General features: G+C 35.9%; 1 protein-coding gene and 2 long non-coding RNA genes across 3 annotated transcripts; 2 read left to right on the top strand and 1 right to left on the bottom strand.

The window, feature by feature from the left end:
* Positions 1 to 4742: 4742 nt before the first annotated feature.
* Positions 4743 to 7202, top strand: LOC127079628 (zinc finger BED domain-containing protein RICESLEEPER 2-like). The gene is made up of 3 exons (XM_051020010.1): positions 4743 to 5062; positions 5213 to 5449; positions 5854 to 7202. Exons 2-3 carry the CDS (start codon positions 5377 to 5379, stop codon positions 7200 to 7202), a joined length of 1422 nt encoding a protein of 473 aa, XP_050875967.1. The 5' UTR covers positions 4743 to 5062; positions 5213 to 5376.
* A 557-nt stretch (positions 7203 to 7759) lies between these two features.
* LOC127082650 (uncharacterized) lies at positions 7760 to 9279 on the top strand. The gene is made up of 7 exons (XR_007788196.1): positions 7760 to 7857; positions 7945 to 8085; positions 8176 to 8317; positions 8392 to 8477; positions 8607 to 8688; positions 8798 to 8897; positions 9062 to 9279. It is a non-coding gene; the product is annotated as an uncharacterized LOC127082650 (long non-coding RNA).
* A 777-nt stretch (positions 9280 to 10056) lies between these two features.
* Positions 10057 to 11598, bottom strand: LOC127082647 (uncharacterized). Its single transcript, XR_007788195.1, has 2 exons — positions 11131 to 11598; positions 10057 to 10499 (listed from the first exon to the last, which is right to left on the bottom strand). It is a non-coding gene; the product is annotated as an uncharacterized LOC127082647 (long non-coding RNA).
* Positions 11599 to 18409: the final 6811 nt, after the last annotated feature.

Below are 18409 nucleotides of genomic sequence, written 5' to 3'. Positions count from 1 at the left end.
TTGGCATAGAACACCCAGTAACACATGTTCATATACAAAATGAACTTGCAGAATCATTTATTAAACGAATAAAATTAATTGCAACATCACTAATACATCTTGAACTTGCAGAATCACTTATTATGAGATGCAAACTTCCAGTTTTTGCCTGGGGACATGCAATTTTGCATGTTGCAACATTGATTTGCATCAAGTCAACGAGTTACCACACCTCTTCCCTTTTACAATTATTTTTTTGAGTAAATAACCTAATATTTCCCATCTAAGAATTTTTGGATGTGCGGTGTATGTTCCAATTTCTCTACCACGACGCAATAAGATGGGTCCTCAATGGAGAATGGGAATATATGTTGGATATGAATCTCCATCTATTGTAAAGTACCTTGAACCAACAACAGGAGATTTATTCACTGCTTGTTTTGTTGATTGCCATTTTGATGAATCAAATTTTCCAACATTAGGAGGAGAGAATAAGAAGCTGGAAAAAGAGATCAGTTGGAATGAATTATCATTATCTCATCTTGATCCTCAAACAAAATAATGTGAACTAGAAGTTCAAAAGATAATTCAGTTGTAAAACTTAGCAAATCAATTACCAAATGCATTCACTGATCTAAAAGGTGTTACTAAATCATATATACTAGTTACAAATTCTCCAATAAAAATTGGTATCCCTGTTGGACAATCAAATGAGTCTCAACCACGTCTGAAGCGTGGCAGACCAATCGGTTTCAAAGATAAAAATCCTCGAACAAGAAAGGGAGATAAGAATAAAGATGGTCAAAGTGAGGATATAGAAAATCTAAAAGAAACTTCAGACATAATAAACATTCCATCTCTAGAAGAGATTGATCAGGTACCTGAAACTCATGAAAATAAAGAGATCTCGATAAGTTATGTCGACATTGATGATGTTTTTGCATACAATATAGCGCTAAATGAGATAAATGGCAAAGAGGATCAGAAACCAATGTCTATTAAAATTTGTAGACAAAGTGAGGACTGGCCAAAATAGAAAGATGCAGTTGAAGCAGAATTAAACTCGCTCTACAAAAGACAAGTTTTTTGATCTGTAGTCCGAACACCTCAAGGTGTGAAGCCAGTTGGATACAAATGGGTTTTCATATGAAAAAGAAATGAAAAAAAAATGAAATTGTGAGATACAAAGCTCGACTTGTCACTCAAGCATTTTCGCAAAGACCTGTAATTGATTTTGATGAGACATATTCACCTGTAATGGATGCAAGCACTTTTCGATATCTAATAAGCCTTGTAGCACATGAAGGGTTAATTTTGGACATGATGGATGTTGTAACAGCTTATCTGTATGGTTCACTTGATAGTGAAATTTACATGAAACTCCCTTAAGGGTTCAATATACCAGATGCACACAACTCTGAATCTCGAGAAAGCTACTCCATAAGATTGAACAAGTCTCTCTATGGTCTGAAACAATCGGGACGAATGTGGTATAATTGTCTCAGTGAATATTTGCTTAGAGAGGGATACACAAATAACTTAATTTGCCCTTGTATTTTTATAAAAAGGTCACGAAAGAAATTTGCAATAATAGTTGTCTATATGGATGACATAAATATTATTGGAACTCCTGAAGAGCTTCCAAAAGCTATGAATTGTTTAAAGAAAGAGTTTGAAATGAAGGACCTAGGAAAGACAAAATTATGACTAGGTTTGCAAATTGAACATTTGGACAAATGAATATTTGTACATCAAGAAGGCTATATAAAAAAGGTGTTAAAACGCTTCTATATGGACAAATGTCACCTGTTGTCTACTCCGGTGGTTGTTAGCTCATTATATATGGAAAAGGATCCTTTCAGATCTCGAGAAAAGGATGAAGAATTGCTTGGTCCTGAAGTACCATATCTCAGTGCAATTGGAGCACTAATGTACCTTGCTAATTATACACGTCCTGATATATCATTTGTTGTCAATCTATTAGCAAGATACAATTCTTCACCTACACGAAGACATTAGAACATAGTCAAACATATACTTTGTTACCTTAGAGGTACAATAGAAATGGGTTTATTTTATACCAAAGTATCCATATTCAAATTAACAGGTTATGCATATGCAAGTTACTTGTCAGATCCTCATAATGGTAGATCAGAAACATGTTAATTGTTTACATGTGGGGGTACAACTATTTCATGGAGATCGGTGAAACAAACCATAGTAGCAACATTATCTAATCATACAGAACTTTTTGCATTACATGAGGCAAGTCGAGAATGCGTTTGGTTGAGATCCTTAATTCAACACATACAAAATATTTGTGGTTTATCTTATGAAAAATTAAATACAACGACCATATATGAATATAATACTGCATGCATTGCTAAATTGAAAGATGGTTACATTAAAGGAGACCGGACAAAACACATTCTCCAAAGTTCTTTTTTTACTCATGATATTCAAAAGAGTGATGATATAAGCATCCAACAAATCTACTCATGTGATAATCTTGTAGACCTTTTTACAAAGTCACTCCCAAGTAGAATTTTTAATTAACTAGTACAAAAGATTGGTCTTCATCGAAGAAATGATCGTTCAGCTGAGGGGGAGAAATGAAAGGATATTGTACTTTTTTTCCTTCACTAAATTTTTTTCCCACTGGGTTTTTTTAGTAAGGTTTTAACGAGAGATATCCTCGACATCTAAGGGGGAGTGCTATGGATAAAGACAAAAGTGTGTGTCCATCCTTATTCTTCTTTTCATCTTCCTATTCCCTATTAATAGTTGTGATTTTTCATCTCCCTTAGGTCTTATAAATAAGATCCACATTGCAATGTAAAGTGTATTTTTGAAGAAAATAATATAATATTACTTTCTATCTTCCCTTCCTCTCTTTGATCTCTATATTTTTTTATTTAGTTTTATAACAAGTTTATTTTTTTATTTTTAAAAGAGATTCTATCCATAGATGTTGTTATAAATATTCATTCGAATTTGAAAATAGTTGGCTGCAAGAAGAGGACATTGATGAGGTAACGACTTCAGGATGGACACTGAAAAGAGATCTAGATATTACTGACCGAATAATATGTTATGCGGAGGAGCTTAAAAGATGGAGTAGGTGGAAACACATGAAATTTAAAGAGGAGGTGAAAGATTGCATGGAAGAGATGGAAAGATACAGTAGTCGTAATGAACCTGATAATGTTGATCATTTCTTGGAGGCACGACAGAAACATTCTAAGCCACTTATTCAGGAGGAAAATATTTGGAAACAACATGCTAAAATGCATTGACTTAGGGAGGGTGGCCTAAATACAAAATTCTTTCATATGTATGCTACGGCTAGAAGGAAATTCAAGAAGATTGACAAGTTGATTAATGAAAAGTGGAAGTGAAAGAACATGCAGGTCTTTGTGAGGTAGCAAAGGAATACTTTAGCCAATTATTTGAAGAAAAATAAGGAGTATATGAACATGTGCTCTCTCTCATACATCAACGAGTATCAAGTGAGGATAATGACAAACTGCTAGAACCTATTACCAAAGAAGAGTTGTATGAAACACGGATTCATATGCACCTGAGTAAGTCGCCAGGTCCGAATGGATTTAATCTGGCGTATTATCGAAACTTTTAGGGCATGTGTGGTGACGATATTTTTGTAGCGGTGACTAACTGGCTAATGTCATACCCCAAAATTTGCTCTCCCTTTTTCATTTTTTATACAACCTATGATTTGAGGCTCATCTGTACTCATTCATGTGCATCATTTTATTTATGTTAAGACTTGCTAATAATCATCATAGATTCAAATCTTGTGGCTTGCAAAGCTAGGATTTCCTATGGATCAAGCTCTAGAGATATGACATGGCTCTTCATATGGAATAATTATGGTGAAACCCTAATGACTTGATCTTTGGGACATGGATTCAAGGAGATCACAACTTGGCATTCATCTATGCTGCAAGATCCTTATTCTTGGCTTTGTTCCTTTGGGATTTTGCTATTGACTTTTGGGCATTTATTTTATCATCTAAACTCTAATTATGGGCTCATGTGTTGGTATATTAATTACGGAGCTTTATGCTTGGTTTGAAGACCTTGATTAGGGTTTGTGCATCATGAAACCCTAATCAGGGATGCTTAGTACTTATGTGCATTTGAGGTTGACTTTTGATCATGGAATTGACTAAAACCCTATCTCATTTGAGGAGGTTCTTGTCATACATCTTGTCATGCATCATCAACTCTTAAACTTGCCTTTGTGCATAAGATTTCATCTGGATCAAGGTCATTGTTTCCATCCATATGGTGTTGCCTTGGTCATTAATCTTTGGTCTTTGGTCAATTCAAGTTCAATCAAGTCCTCATTCATGACACATTCAAGTTTGTTAGGTTTTGTTGCTTATGTTTGGTTCATTGGATGGCCATGTCCACTAGTCCATTTAATCCAGTCCACGGTCTTTTTAGACAATTTCATTCATGTTCATTACAATCAATTCAAGTGTCATTTTTATTCACATATTGTCCATTACATTACAAAGGTGTTCGTGTACATACAAAAGCACAAAATTGGCCAGATCTTTTATAGTTGACTTTTGGTGAACGTTGACTTTTTGGTCAACCAGTTGACCAAAGTCAATTGACCCTCCCTTGACCTAGGGCTGGACAAACGGTCCAAGCCCGATCCGGAACCGGCATAACCGGAAAAAAAAATGAAAAGGGATTGGGCTGGGTCGGTTAAACGGTTTAATCGGTTGGTCCAAACAGTTTAATATGGGTAGCATTGGACCGGTTCGGACCTATATATATGAACCATTTAAAACCGAACCGAACCGGTTTAATTCACAATTTTACATGCTGGCAATTTCACAAAGGCCCTAGCCTTTTTCCATTCAGACTCAGCAAAACACACATTTCCTCACTTTTCTCATCTCACGCTCTCTCACTTTCTCTTCAAGAACTGTTCATCTTCTCAAACCCTAATCCACCGTCGCCGCTGCAAAAACCTTAATATGGCATAGATCCTTCTTCTAAACCGTGTATATTGTTCACTGAACTCTTCTTCATCATCTTCTTTAAGGTATTTTCGTTTTCTTCTTCTATTTTTTCAGTCTTTTGTTTCTTCTATATATTTAGGGTTTTACTTTGTTCATGAGTTTTCATATGAATATTTGAGTTTTAATGTTTCAAAGTTATAAACTAACATTATTTATTTGTTTTGACATGTTAGATCTCTGATTCTTCTAAAAAACTCTAATCAGGTAATGTTACTTTTCTGTTTGATTCTTGATTTAATAGCTAATGTTATCTCTCTGATTCTTGATTTATTTGTATTAATTATTTTGTTGGATTTTGTTTTGACATGTTTTATTATATGGACTGGAAATTGGAAAGATGGAGCAAGGAGATAGTAGTAGAGAAGTACCACCAGTTGGGTTGGAAATTATGGAGCAAGAACAACAAGACAGTAAGTGTTAATTAACTCTATTTTTTGCCTATGTTGTTTGAATGTGAAATATTGGTTAGGCTATTAGAAGTTTTCAAATGTTAATTTTATTTTGTGTTTTGAAAAACCTGATATGAATTAACAAATATATAATACAGTATTCCTTTTAATAATCTAATACAATATTTTAAAACTACTAGTATTCCTTTTAACCTGATTTTGTGTTTGTACAGTATGTGAACAAACAAATATATAACTAGTATTCCTTTTAATAATCTAATACTACTTATTACTAGTGTTTCTTTCATGCTCATTAGTAGATACAGTATGTGAAAAATAAATAATTTATTAACTAGTGTTCTTTTTTATGTAAATGTTTTTGTTTTACTAAGTGTATTTTTGTATGCTTTATTAATCGTTTGCAGCTGCAACTGAGGCTCTTATCCCTCCTATTGACCATAGTAGAAAGAGAAGGAGGCCTAATGCGGATGGTCCCAAGAAAAAATCTTCATGTTGGGACCATTTTATCGAATTAACTGATGTTGTGGAACGAACTGCTGCCTGTAAGCATTGCCATAAACGATATAGATGTGATCCTAAATCACACGGAACGTCTAACATGCTCGCCCACTCCAAAATTTGTTACAAAAATCCTTACCTAGAAAATGACCTGAAACAAACCAACCTTGCTTTTGGTAGTGGTGGCTTGATTTCTGTTAGCCCAAAGTTTGATAAAGAAGCTTGTAGAAAGGCAATAACTCTGTTTGTTATCCTTGATGAACACCCATTTAGAGTAGTTGATGGTGAGGGTTTTATATTCTTATGTAATCAATTAGAACCACTTTTGACTATCCCATCTAGGAGGACAGTTGCTAGGGATTGTTTTCAGTTGTATCTAGATGAGAAGTTGCGATTGAAAGCTTATTTTAGGTCTGATTGCAGCAGGGTAGCACTTACTACAGATTGTTGGACTTCCATTCAAAACCTTAGCTATATAACAGTTACAGCTCACTTTGTTGACAATGATTGGAACTACCAAAAAAGAATCATTAGCTTTAGTTTAGTTCCTAATCACAAAGGGGAGACCATTGGTAGAAAACTTGAGGATGTATTGAGGGAATGGGGTCTTAGAAATGTGTCTACAATCACTGTTGACAACGCATCGTCCAACGATGTAGCTGTAGCATATTTAAAGAAAAGGGTTCATATCAAGAATGGATTAATGGGTGAAGCTGATTTTTTTCATATGCGCTGCTGCGCACATATTTTGAATTTAATTGTTAATGATGGATTGAAAGAACAAGATTCATCTGTGTCAAGCATTCGTAATGCTGTGAGATTTGTGAGATCTTCACCACAAAGGGCATTGAAATTCAAAGAGTGTGTTGAATTTTCTAGGATTACTTGTAGGAAACATCTATGTCTCGATGTTTCCACGAGGTGGAACTCGACATACATGATGTTGGATGCTGCTGAGAAGTTCCAAACAGCATTTGAAAAATTAGAAGGAGAAGATGTAGGGTATGTGGAATGGTTTGGACGTCATGGTCCTCCTTGCTATACTGATTGGGAAAAGGCTAGGGCCTTTGTGAAATTTTTGAAAATTTTCTATGAAGCCACCAAGGTATTTTCTTCATCTCAACAAGTGTCATTGCACACTGCTTACCACCAATTATCATCTGTTTTTGGTGAGCTTCAAGAAGCATCTATGAACTTGAACTCTGATTTAGCCTCAGTAGGACATGAGATGAAGCGTAAGTACGATAAATATTAGGGAGAGGAAAAGAACATCAATCAATTTCTTTATTTTGGAGTGATTTTTGACCCTCATTATAAGTTTAGATATATTGAGTGGTCTTTTGATCAAGTTCACGGGGAAGGGACCGAAAAATCTATGAAAATGGCCAAAAATGTCAAGGATAATTTGTTTAAATTGTACACCTGGTACAAATCTGCCCATGACCAAACTAATGTGACCATTCGGTCATCCGGTCCATCAGATAATCAATCTGTTGTTGATGCTCAACCTAGAAATTCTTCACATTTTCTAAGGGCTGATGCATTTAAGCAACATTTGAAGGATAAAGATACCATTGATAAAAAAAATGAACTTGAGAGGTACTTGAATGATCCTTGTACAAATGATAATGACAAATCATCCATTCTAACTTGGTGGAAACAAAATAAACCTCGTTACCCAATCCTAGCAGCAATGGTGAAAGAAATTTTGGCCACCCCTGTATCAACCGTAGCTTCGGAGAGTGCATTTAGCACCGGGGGGAGAGTTTTAGAATGTTATAGGAGCTCTTTGAGTCCAGCAGTGGCTGAAGGGCTGATACGTACTCAGAACTGGTTGAAGCCAGCTCGTACATATTTCAAAGACATCAATTACATAGAAGAGTTTGGGATAACTGAGGAAATCATATCAGGTACCAAAATTCTTGCTCAATATTTATTTATTTATATATTTTTGTTGGTTTCCATTAACTATAACATTTTCATTTTTATTGTTTCAGAATTTCAACAATGCTTCATAACCGCAAATATTGGGGCTGCTGGAGCTGGAGCAGCAGTTGGAGGTGCTACTGGTGCTGCTGTAGGTTCTACTCAAACACAACCAATAGGTTGTGATTGAGAAATATGATGCTTCTAATTTTGTAAGATAATGACTATTTTGCATAATTATTTCTACTTTTTTATACTTAATTTATATTATACTAATTCTGCTTTTATTTATTTTTCCACAGTTTGAAATCATTTTGATATTTTGGAGTCATATATGACTTGTACATCTTGGCACAACACATAATTATATTTTGTAAGCCTTTTTTGGGAGGTCAAATTTTCTGTGATGAATCTTGGCACTCACTCAAGCTTCAATGAAATTAGGTAATGTTTAATTACTATATATCAGTTTTAATTTAACATTCATTATACTTATAATCTATTCAAATTCATTTCAGATTAAGATGTTTTGCTTGTTGGAATTTGGCATTTTGTTTTCAAATGTTTGGCTTGCTTACTATGAGACTGCTCATTTGTCAAAGAGGTACTTTATTTTATAACAAAATTGATTTGTCCATGTGGTTGTGAATAGATGATTTATCAAAACTGACTTAATTCATTTAATACATTTTCCTGTAGTTTTAAAATATTGTTTCATTTAATTTCCATGTAGTTGTGAATTGAAAGCCACAAAACTCTATAACAGTAAGTAACGGTTCCAAGCAACATTAAATTTCCATGTAGTTGTGATTGAGGTACTTGTTATAATTAAATATTGTTTCATTTAATTTTCATGTAATTGTTAAATGATGATTTATCAAGAATGGAACCTTATAATTTTCCCATGCTCTTTCCTCTTTATAGGGTCAAGCTCTAGAATAGGCATTGCTGAGTTGAACCATGGGAAAGTGAATGCTCAATAGATTTAATTGGTGTACAAACAATAGGTTCCGTTGATATCAAGGTATTTATTTCCTCTATTAAACAATCAATTGAAATAAGAATTAAAAGAATGTTATGTCAAAAACCACTGCATCAATATTTTGGCTGTTCCTTTATTTTTGGTTGTACTTTGCAACAATCAGTGTTAATGTTATTCATGTTTCCCTTATTGTATTAAATTGTTAGGTTCAGCATATGCAGATTCAACATACCCCAATTCAACAAATATGCCAATTCAACAATGCATAATGGTTTATCTATATCTTTATCTCAAGAACTACAATCACAATATTTGTCCTTCTTGTTGGATGAATTATTGATCATGTTGCTTGTTGGATGGTTTTAAACTTCTTTGATACTCACTATGGATGATTGTAATTATAACTTTAGATGTGTTGTGTCTATATTAATAGTGTTGTTATAATGTTAAATGTTAAGATAATTAGACATGTGATTGATAATATATTTATTAATAGCCTTGAGCTTGATATATGGATTTGATTTTATATAATGATATCCTATATTCAATGACTTTGTGATGAATGATGTTATAGATATAGAAAAATCTGACTAGTCAATTTTATGTGAAAATAAATTATTTTAAAATATTAAAAGAAAAGTTAACTTTCTTGTAGTTGGGCTGCAATTTTAAATAGGCACAACCCGTATAAATCCAACCGAGATACCCGTCAAACCGTCAAACCAAAACCGAATTTAACCGATATTAAATTAACCAAAATTGGGTCTATTTTCTTCATCCACGGTTTATCTTGGTTTGGGTTTTTGGACCCGAAACCGACCGGACCCGACCGTTTGTCCACCCCTACCTTGACCCCCTAAGACATGTTTCTATTCATTTTACCATGTTTCATCACCAAATGCATGTTTCCCTTATTTTTGTTCATACCCTAGAGACTTGGTCCATTTTGTGGTCCATTTCTAGGCCAGACCAACAAACTAACCACCTTTTGGACCAAGGAACCAGGTCATAGACCGGGTCCATTTCTTGTTTAGACCACCAGACAGACTAACAATTGGACCTACACCCTTTTTGATTTTTAAGCCAATATCCATACATTCATTTCCAAAATTCCATTCATTCTAAGTCATTAGGCCAAGTTCAAAACCATTTCATACAAATTTCCAATTCCAAACATAAACCATTTTAAATCAAAATTACATTTAACCATCAATATTCACATTTCATACAATAATAATTCCATACATTCGAAATCACATTACAATTATAACATTCCAATACATACTTTAACACAATTCCATACATTCATTCAAAGTTTCATACAATTTGAATTCTAATGACAAGAGTACAACAATGAAATTACAAGCATTCCAAGACTCCAAAACCAGTCCAATGCATTCCAAAGCTCGAATCCCAAGTCAGCCCATGCACAAATCCATCCCTAGGAAGCAGGCTTGAGCTCATCCCATGACCAAGCAAATCCATTCCAAGAATTCAAGTTTCATGAGCCTCCTTTGATTCAAACATAGCATCCACCAATTTCCACTCTTCAAGCCATTTCCAAACGCAAGCCAAGCCAATTCCAAATGCATAGCAGTCCACATAACCTAACATTGCCTTGTACTTATCCAATTGACCATGGCCCTGCAAAAAAACAAATCCCAAGTAACATTCAAAATCCAATTCCAATTAACAACTCAAGAATCAATAAACCAATTAACACATATAATTTAAGGAGGCCTTCCTATTTCTGTTTTATTTCATTGTTTAACCTGCAAAACCAATAAGCCAAACAATTCAAATTCACGATTCACAAACCTACTATTAACAACCCCCTGCAATTTTGAACTCCACGGTCAACCACACAAATACAACCACACAGAATCATAACCTAACCAACTAACTGAATTGAATCTCATAACTAACTCAAAATAGAATTTCTCATTTTGCAGCTGACTTTTAATTTCAAGTGAATTTCAATGCAATTTGGGTTGCATCTCATAACAGAAAATAAAGTGCTATAAATCAATTTATCCTTCACTCATTTGAGATCATGTTCATTACCAGAATTTCACTTTGCATTCTCTCAATCTCAATACTCTCTCTCTCACTCTCACTCAAAGCTCTATCTCAGAACTCCATTGAAGCTTCACCTCGAAGCTTCAATAAGAGTGAGCTAAGACTTTGTTTCATCACTCACGGTTCAATCTCGATTCACATAAGAAGTTTGGAAGAAAAAGTGAATATCGAAGAAGAAGATAGGATCGTGAATTACCTGTTTTTTAAGTGATTTTCCGCTGGTCCTCCGTCTTCTCCGTTGCAATCTTCGCCGGAACAAACGTCCGTTTCGGAGGTAAATCTTCTTACTCTTCTATTTTTCATGATGTGGTTACCAATGTGTAAAGTGAATTCTTAGCATCAATAGCCCTAATGTTTGAGCTCGAATCTGTGAGCATGTGCCATTTAATTTATCTTTGAGAATGTTAGGGTTCTTCATGTTTCCCTTTGATTTGCATAGCTCAAGTGAATTAAGGAATTTCATTGGTAGATTTAGACTCAGTGCCTAAAACTGGGTGGAGTGGTATTCTTTAATTGTTGTTTTGTGGTGGCTCCACCGTCGAAGAGGCCTCCGGCACGACGAAGGGAGGACTGGACTCAGAGAAGAAAGGGGAACGGATTTGTACTTTGTTCTTAGTTTCTTTGCCATGTGATCCACGTGCTTGTTTTCTTTAAGATTCATTAATCTGATTCATCAATATCCATGTCACTGTTGACTCACTGCCACTCAGTTTTGGCCTTATCCATTTGCAATGCAATTCCGTGTGGGCCTTATTGCTTGGGCTTAGGCCATTTGTACTGATTTCACCATGTTTTCACTAGTTCACCCCAAGCAGTGTATGGACATTTGATTGGGCTTTTTTACTTTTGGACCATGCGCCAGTCCACTGATTGCACCCATATTTTCACTTCTGCACCCTGGATTTTGTGCAATTTTATTTGACATATTCCATGATTTTGGCTTGATCTTTTGTACTAATCTTCACCATTTTTTCCAGTTTTTCTTGACATGTTTTTTCACCATGAAATTTGATATATTTTATACTTGGTTATTAAAATTCATTAGGAATTTTGGTAAGATTGCTTTTAATTCATTTGATGTAGTATTTGATCATGACCACTACTTTGTTGATTAATCTAATTGATTGAGTGTGGTCCATTTCTATGTGATTTAGCTAATTTTCATGAACATGTTGTTGGTATAAGCCCTAGAGGCCAATACTTTTGGTACTTGTATCGAATTATTTATTAATAATAAAAGACTTTTTCTTTATTATGTTTGTTTAATAAAGTCCCTAGAATAGCTAGTCCGTTTAATGTATCAAGTATGACTTGATCATGAGATCACATTAAACATAAGGACATTATTCTTAAAGTATCTGTAGTCGAGCTTTATTGTGAAGTGGGATAACATTAAAGCATTAAGACTATTATGTATATAGACTGATGATCACATCCCATGGATCATGGATAAGGAGTTATCAAGTGTGACTTGATCATGAGATCACATTAAACATAAGGACGTTATTCTTAAAGTATCTGTAGTCGAGCTTTATTGTGAAGTGGGATAACATTAAAGCATTAAGACTATTATGTATATAGACTGATGATCACATCTCATGGATCATGGATAAGGAGTTATCAAGTCTTAAACATAAGTATGAATATTAAGAGTAATATTTATACTGGATTGACCCGTTATGAGAATACTATATAGAATATTATGCAAAGTGTCATAAGTTATTCTCGTGGTGATAATGGTGTATACCACCCTTCGACCTGAAACCACTATGGACCCTAGATGTAGAGTCGAGTGCTTTATTGCTGATCAAACGTTGTCCGTAGCTGGATAACCATAAAGACAGTTGATGGGTACTCCACGAAGCATGCTGAGGGACATGAGTGACCTAGATGGAATTTGCCCATCCTGCATAACAGGATAAATGTCTATGGGCCCAATATTGAATTGGACAAGGATGACACGGTTTATGCCTTGTGTTCAATATAGACATAAGGGCAAAAGGGTAATTATACACATAAGTATTATCACAGAAGGATTTGTCAGATCACATGACATTTTCGTGTCTTGGGTAGCAGTGATGTTTTGCTAGATACGGCTCACTGTTTATTATGTTAAATACGTGATTTAATATAATTGTCAATGCCGCGAAAACCTACAGGGTCACACACAAAGGACAGATTGATGAGAGATGGAGTAACTAAGGAACACCGTAAGGTACGGTGCACTTAAGTGAATTGTAGAACATCGTAAGGTACGATGTACTTGAGTAGAACACGAAATATGGTAATGTACCACGCGCTTAAGTGATTTTGGGCATATTATAAGATATGGGCCACATACACTTAAGTGGGTTTTTTAGCTTGAAGCCCACACAAGTGGTTCTATAAATAGAACCCTTGTGCAGAAGCATTCATTGCGGTTGCATTTTTGTTAGTACCTTAAGATTGGCATTAATTTTGTAAAATAAATAAGGTAATCACCTCTGTTGTTTTAATATGTTGGGTTGAAGAAGTTCAACATCTGGACCAACATGTCATGTAAGATGTCACGACATCGGGACTGTGACATCTCACATGTGTATATAATTGAATCAGTTAATTCTGGTTTGGTTTGTGATCAATTAGGAGATCTGGTGAATATCCTAACTCCTATGTGAAGATCTTGAAGATTCAATCAGAAGATTTGGTGAATATATTTGGTGAAAATACAGCTTCCAAATATGGAGATCTTTTAGGAAATAAAAGATTGAAGACCTTGATTGTAGCAGAAGAATTCTGCCAGCTCTGTAACAGCAAAGGAAAGATTTGCTGCGATTTCTGAAGGCCCAAATCCAGTTGGGTAGTTAGGTTATAAATAGCAGTTTGTAACCTAGGTTTTGTAAGCCTCAAACAATGTAAAAATTAGGGGTATGTGTGAGGTAAACCTCCCAACCTGTGGGAAGGTTACCAAGCGTTTCTCAGTGCTTGAAAGCATGAGATTATTTGTAACTCAAAGCCTGTAGGCAAGAGTTGTTATGTTCTTGAACGAAGCTATGAAGCATGTTCAAGTTGTCTAAGCATTACATGGTATTTGTAATGATAGGAATGGAAACTGGAGGTTTCTATCTAGGAGTGCCTAGGTATAGATTGCATTGGGTAGGGATTAAGTGAAGAGTTGTAAACGGGGGAGTTTAACTCTGAATTAATACTGCTAATAGTGGATCTTCTTCCTGGCTTGGTATGCCCCCAGAGTAGGTAATGTTGTACCGAACTGGGTTAACAATTACTGGTGTTTTTACCTTCTGCACACTTTATTTTGTCTGTTATAACTCAGTCTGGTTCTAGTCTGTTTATGAAGAGAATAACAGACTTGACACATAGCCTGCAGTCTGGGTGCAAAACAGAATGTTATGACATTCATTATTGACTGCTGTTACTGATAGACTGGTTGGTCTGTTACAGTTCATCCTTCTGTAATGTTGGAACAGGTGATGTTCAAATTAATGTTGAGACATCATGCTGATAACTGGGCAGGATCAATAAACATAAGTGTTATATTTGATCTCTACTGTGTCTTTGCACTAGATGGATAAAAACTGGATGTTCTTCTTTCCATGGTGGTATATTAGCAGATGTCTTGACATCTGTGACTGAGTGTGTATGAGTACTGGGTTTTAATGCTTATAACTGTCTTGCTGTATTAGTAACATTGTTGGATCAGATGTCATGACTTCGTGTAGAACATCTGAACTCTGACTATACCAGAATTTCAATTTTCGTTCTCTCTCTCTCTCTCTCTCTCTCTCTCTCTCTCTCTCTCTCTCTCTCTCTCTCTCTCTCTCTCTCTCTCTCTCTCACACACACACACACACACACACACACACACACACACTCAAAGCCTTCATTCGTAGCAGCTAGCACTGAGATTGAAGGAATTCGTTCGTGTGGACTGAGTAGAGGCGTTGTCATCGTTCAACGTTCGTGATCGCTCCGTAGATCTGCATCAAAGGTTTCAATCGTCACAAGAGGTAACTATTCTATCACTGATCATGCTCATTCGTAAGGATCACTAAAGGAGAAATTTTTAATTTCCACTGCATTTTGGATCGCCAATCTCCTCCAGTGGTATCAGAGCCACTTACGAAACCATGCATCAGATAGCTGTTTATTTTCTGTATTAATATGATTAAAAGACAGAATGAATCAAAGAATAAACGAGTAATTAAATTTGGCATCATGTGTGTATAATTTGGATGATTGATGTTGACTATGCTTCGGAACCGACATTAGTATGGTGAAGCAGCGATACATCGATCGTCCATAGGTTACGCAATTGAGACCGATCAACTTATATATGATATAAGTAATTCTAATGCAAAGTACGGTATATATGATATATTGTTTCTGTTTCGTTCATTCAAACACTAAATGGTTGTTTTCCTTTGAGCGATCAATGGTCATTTGCTTCGGAATCCGACATTAGTATGGTGAAGCAATGACCTATTGATCAATCATACTGAATCAACAATCGAGGTGTGTTTAGCGGTCTGAAATTGGTCCATTAGGGTTAGTGACGGTGCAAGGGTTGTGCCGTCGAGGAGTTGTGAATTGAGGGCTTGTTGGAACACGTCTGTTGACTGTTTCAAAGCGTTGGTTTTCTGGCCGCGTGACGATCGTCATGGACCTGTGACGATCGTTACAAGCTGGACGTGACGGTCGTAACATGCTTTGTGACGGTCGTCACATTCACAAATCCAGAATTCTAGGCGTTTCTGTTATTTTGGCCGTGTGACGTTCGTCATGGGCCTGTGACGGTCGTAACAAGATGGACGTGACGGTCGTAACATACTTGTGACGGTCGTCACATTCACAGAGTCAGAATTCTCGGGGTTTCTGTTTTGTGACTGCGGAAGAGTTGTGTTGATGCAAAACGACGCCGATTTCAAATGAATTATTCATTAAAATTTCGGACAGGGGCGCTGCGCCTACAACCCCGCAAGGGGAGCTGCCCCCTTGACCCCCGTCCGCTGATCGGTCAGCGGAACCACTGTCCGCTGACCAGGCAGCGGACCCCCGGCTAACTCTACGTAGTGTGATCGACCGCCGAAATTTAATTTGGTTTTAATTAATTAAAGAATTAAAATTAATAATAATAATGTGTTTATTATTATTGCCTTGTGGTGATCAGTTATGGCCTTAGTTTTCCTTTATTTTGTTTTGGGTTTTTAAATACGACCTGCGTGTCGTGCCTCTCCTTTTAATCTCTTAATGTAACTTCTTTTCTCATCTCAATCCCTCGTATGTAAAACGAGTTTCTTCTGTAATGTAATGTAATGTTATGAAGAAAGAGAAGAATTCAATATCAAAGGAGGACAACCTTGAAGATCTTGCTTGGAGAAGCTTAGATCGTTATTAGGTTAGCTTAGGTTCTCTCATTGGCTTTGGAGAACAATTGCGCTAGGGGCCATAACTGTTTCATTAAGTATGTTGATGCATGTGAATGTATGTTGATGCATGTGAATATATGTTGATGCATGTGAGAGACGATTTATATGATAAATAAGCTGGTGAGATCAGAACAATTGCAATTCCCTCAAATTAAATATTAAGTTTATGCTTTCCAAGTTTTAGCACTCATCAAGACTAGTATCGGATAATGTAGGTTTCGCCTACGCGAGGTGCATCTTCTATATTAGTAAGGTGCGATGGGATAATTGTAATATCCAACTGCTAAAACAATGGGTCAAACTTAACTAAACAAATTATAATAAGATTATATATGTTTAGAAGCAAAAGTTGGAAATGATCCATATGATGGATTGGAATAAGGAGTTATTCACCCAACTGAAATTTTCAAGAGTTGTATTAGATACAATTGGAAGGAGTTCCTACCTAAATAACCTAGTTTTGTGTAATCCGCCTACGCGGACTTAGAACAAAGTGAAATGTGGATCTCGACCCACTAGAAAATCTTCCAACGGGATTTTCCGAATCAAATGATGAGGGTCATTTGTTTTGAGTAAAATAGTGGGAGCATATTTAATTAAAGGCCTAATTAAATATGTTATGGATACTTATATTTTCATTAATTTCATGTAGATTACCATGACAATAAACACCTCTAGCAACATTTTGCGATCAATCCTTGACAAGGAAAAATTGTCTGGGACAAATTTTCTGGATTGGCACCGAAACCTGAGGATTGTCCTCAAACATGATAAAAAGTTGTATGTCTTGGAGAAACCTGTTCCTGAAGAGGAACCTCCTAGTTCTGCACCTAAGGCAGAAAGAGATGCTTATAATAAGCATGTCGATGATGCCAATGAAACTGCTTATCTCATGCTAGCTACCATGAACTCAGAATTGCAAAAGCAACATGAGAACATGTCAGCGTTCGATATGATCGAACACCTGAAGATGCTCTATCAAGAGCAAACAAGGCATGAAAGGTTTGAAGTTTCAAAAGACCTTTTTCAAGGCAAGTTAGCTGAGGGAGCCCCTGTAGGTCCCCATGTGCTCAAGATGATTGGGTATGTGGAAAACCTTGAAAGGTTGGGTTTTCCCCTCGGAGAGGAACTTGTGACTGATTTGATCTTGCAATCATTGCCAGATAGATTCAGTCAATTTGTCCTAAATTTCAATATGAATGATATGGACAAATCTCTTCCTGAACTACTAGCCATGTTAAGAACTGCTGAGCAGAATCTGAAGTCAAAAGGGAAGTCCATTCTGATGATCGGAAATGGAAATAGATAGAACAAAAGACTCACCAAGCAGGGTGATAAAGGGAAAGGCAAGGAAGTTGGCAAACCCAGACCCACTGTTGCTGCTTTGAAGCTTAGTGGAGGCATAGAAAATGCAGGCACCTGCTTCCATTGCGGTAAGATCGGACACTGGAAGAGAAACTGCCCAAAGTACCTGGAAGATACGGAGAATGGAGTAGAGACTTCAACTTCAGGTATTTTTGTTATTGAAATAAATTTATCTACTTCTACATCATGGGTTTTAGATACTGGATGCGGTTCTCACATTTGTACAAATGTGTAGGGGCTAAAAAGGAGTAGAGATTTGGCAAAAGGTGAAGTTGACCTACGAGTTGGAAATGGAGCAAAGGTTGTTGCTTTAGCCGTTGGAACTTATGTATTGACTTTACCTAGTGGTTTAATAATTCAGTTAGAGAACTGTTATTATGCACCTGCAATTAGTAGGAATATTATTTCCATTTATTGTTTGGACAAGTTTGGTTTTTCATTTATAATAAAGAACAATTGTTGCTCAATATATTTGAATGATATATTCTATGCTACTGCACAAATGAGCAATGGACTATATGTCATTGATCTCGAAATGCCTATTTATAAGATTAATACTAAAAGGATGAAACCTAACGAGTTAAATCCAACTTACCTTTGGCATTGTCGATTAGGCCACATAAATGAGAAACGCATTTCCAAACTCCATAAAGATGGACTCTTGGACTCTTTTGATTATGAATC

This window comes from Lathyrus oleraceus, chromosome 5, assembly GCF_024323335.1.
Source record: "Lathyrus oleraceus cultivar Zhongwan6 chromosome 5, CAAS_Psat_ZW6_1.0, whole genome shotgun sequence".
NCBI lineage: Eukaryota > Viridiplantae > Streptophyta > Magnoliopsida > Fabales > Fabaceae > Lathyrus > Lathyrus oleraceus.
The sequence above is the reverse complement of the archived record's forward strand: the minus strand, read 5'-3'. Positions and strand labels throughout refer to the sequence as shown.

Bases quoted from the DNA above. Each gene is read 5' to 3' on its own strand.
- LOC127079628 (XM_051020010.1), top strand. From the start codon at position 5,377: ATGGAGCAAGGAGATAGTAGTAGAGAAGTACCACCAGTTGGGTTGGAA. The intron at 5,450-5,853 runs GTAAGTGTTAAT...AATCGTTTGCAG, and splicing joins GGAGCAAGAACAACAAGACA to CTGCAACTGAGGCTCTTATC.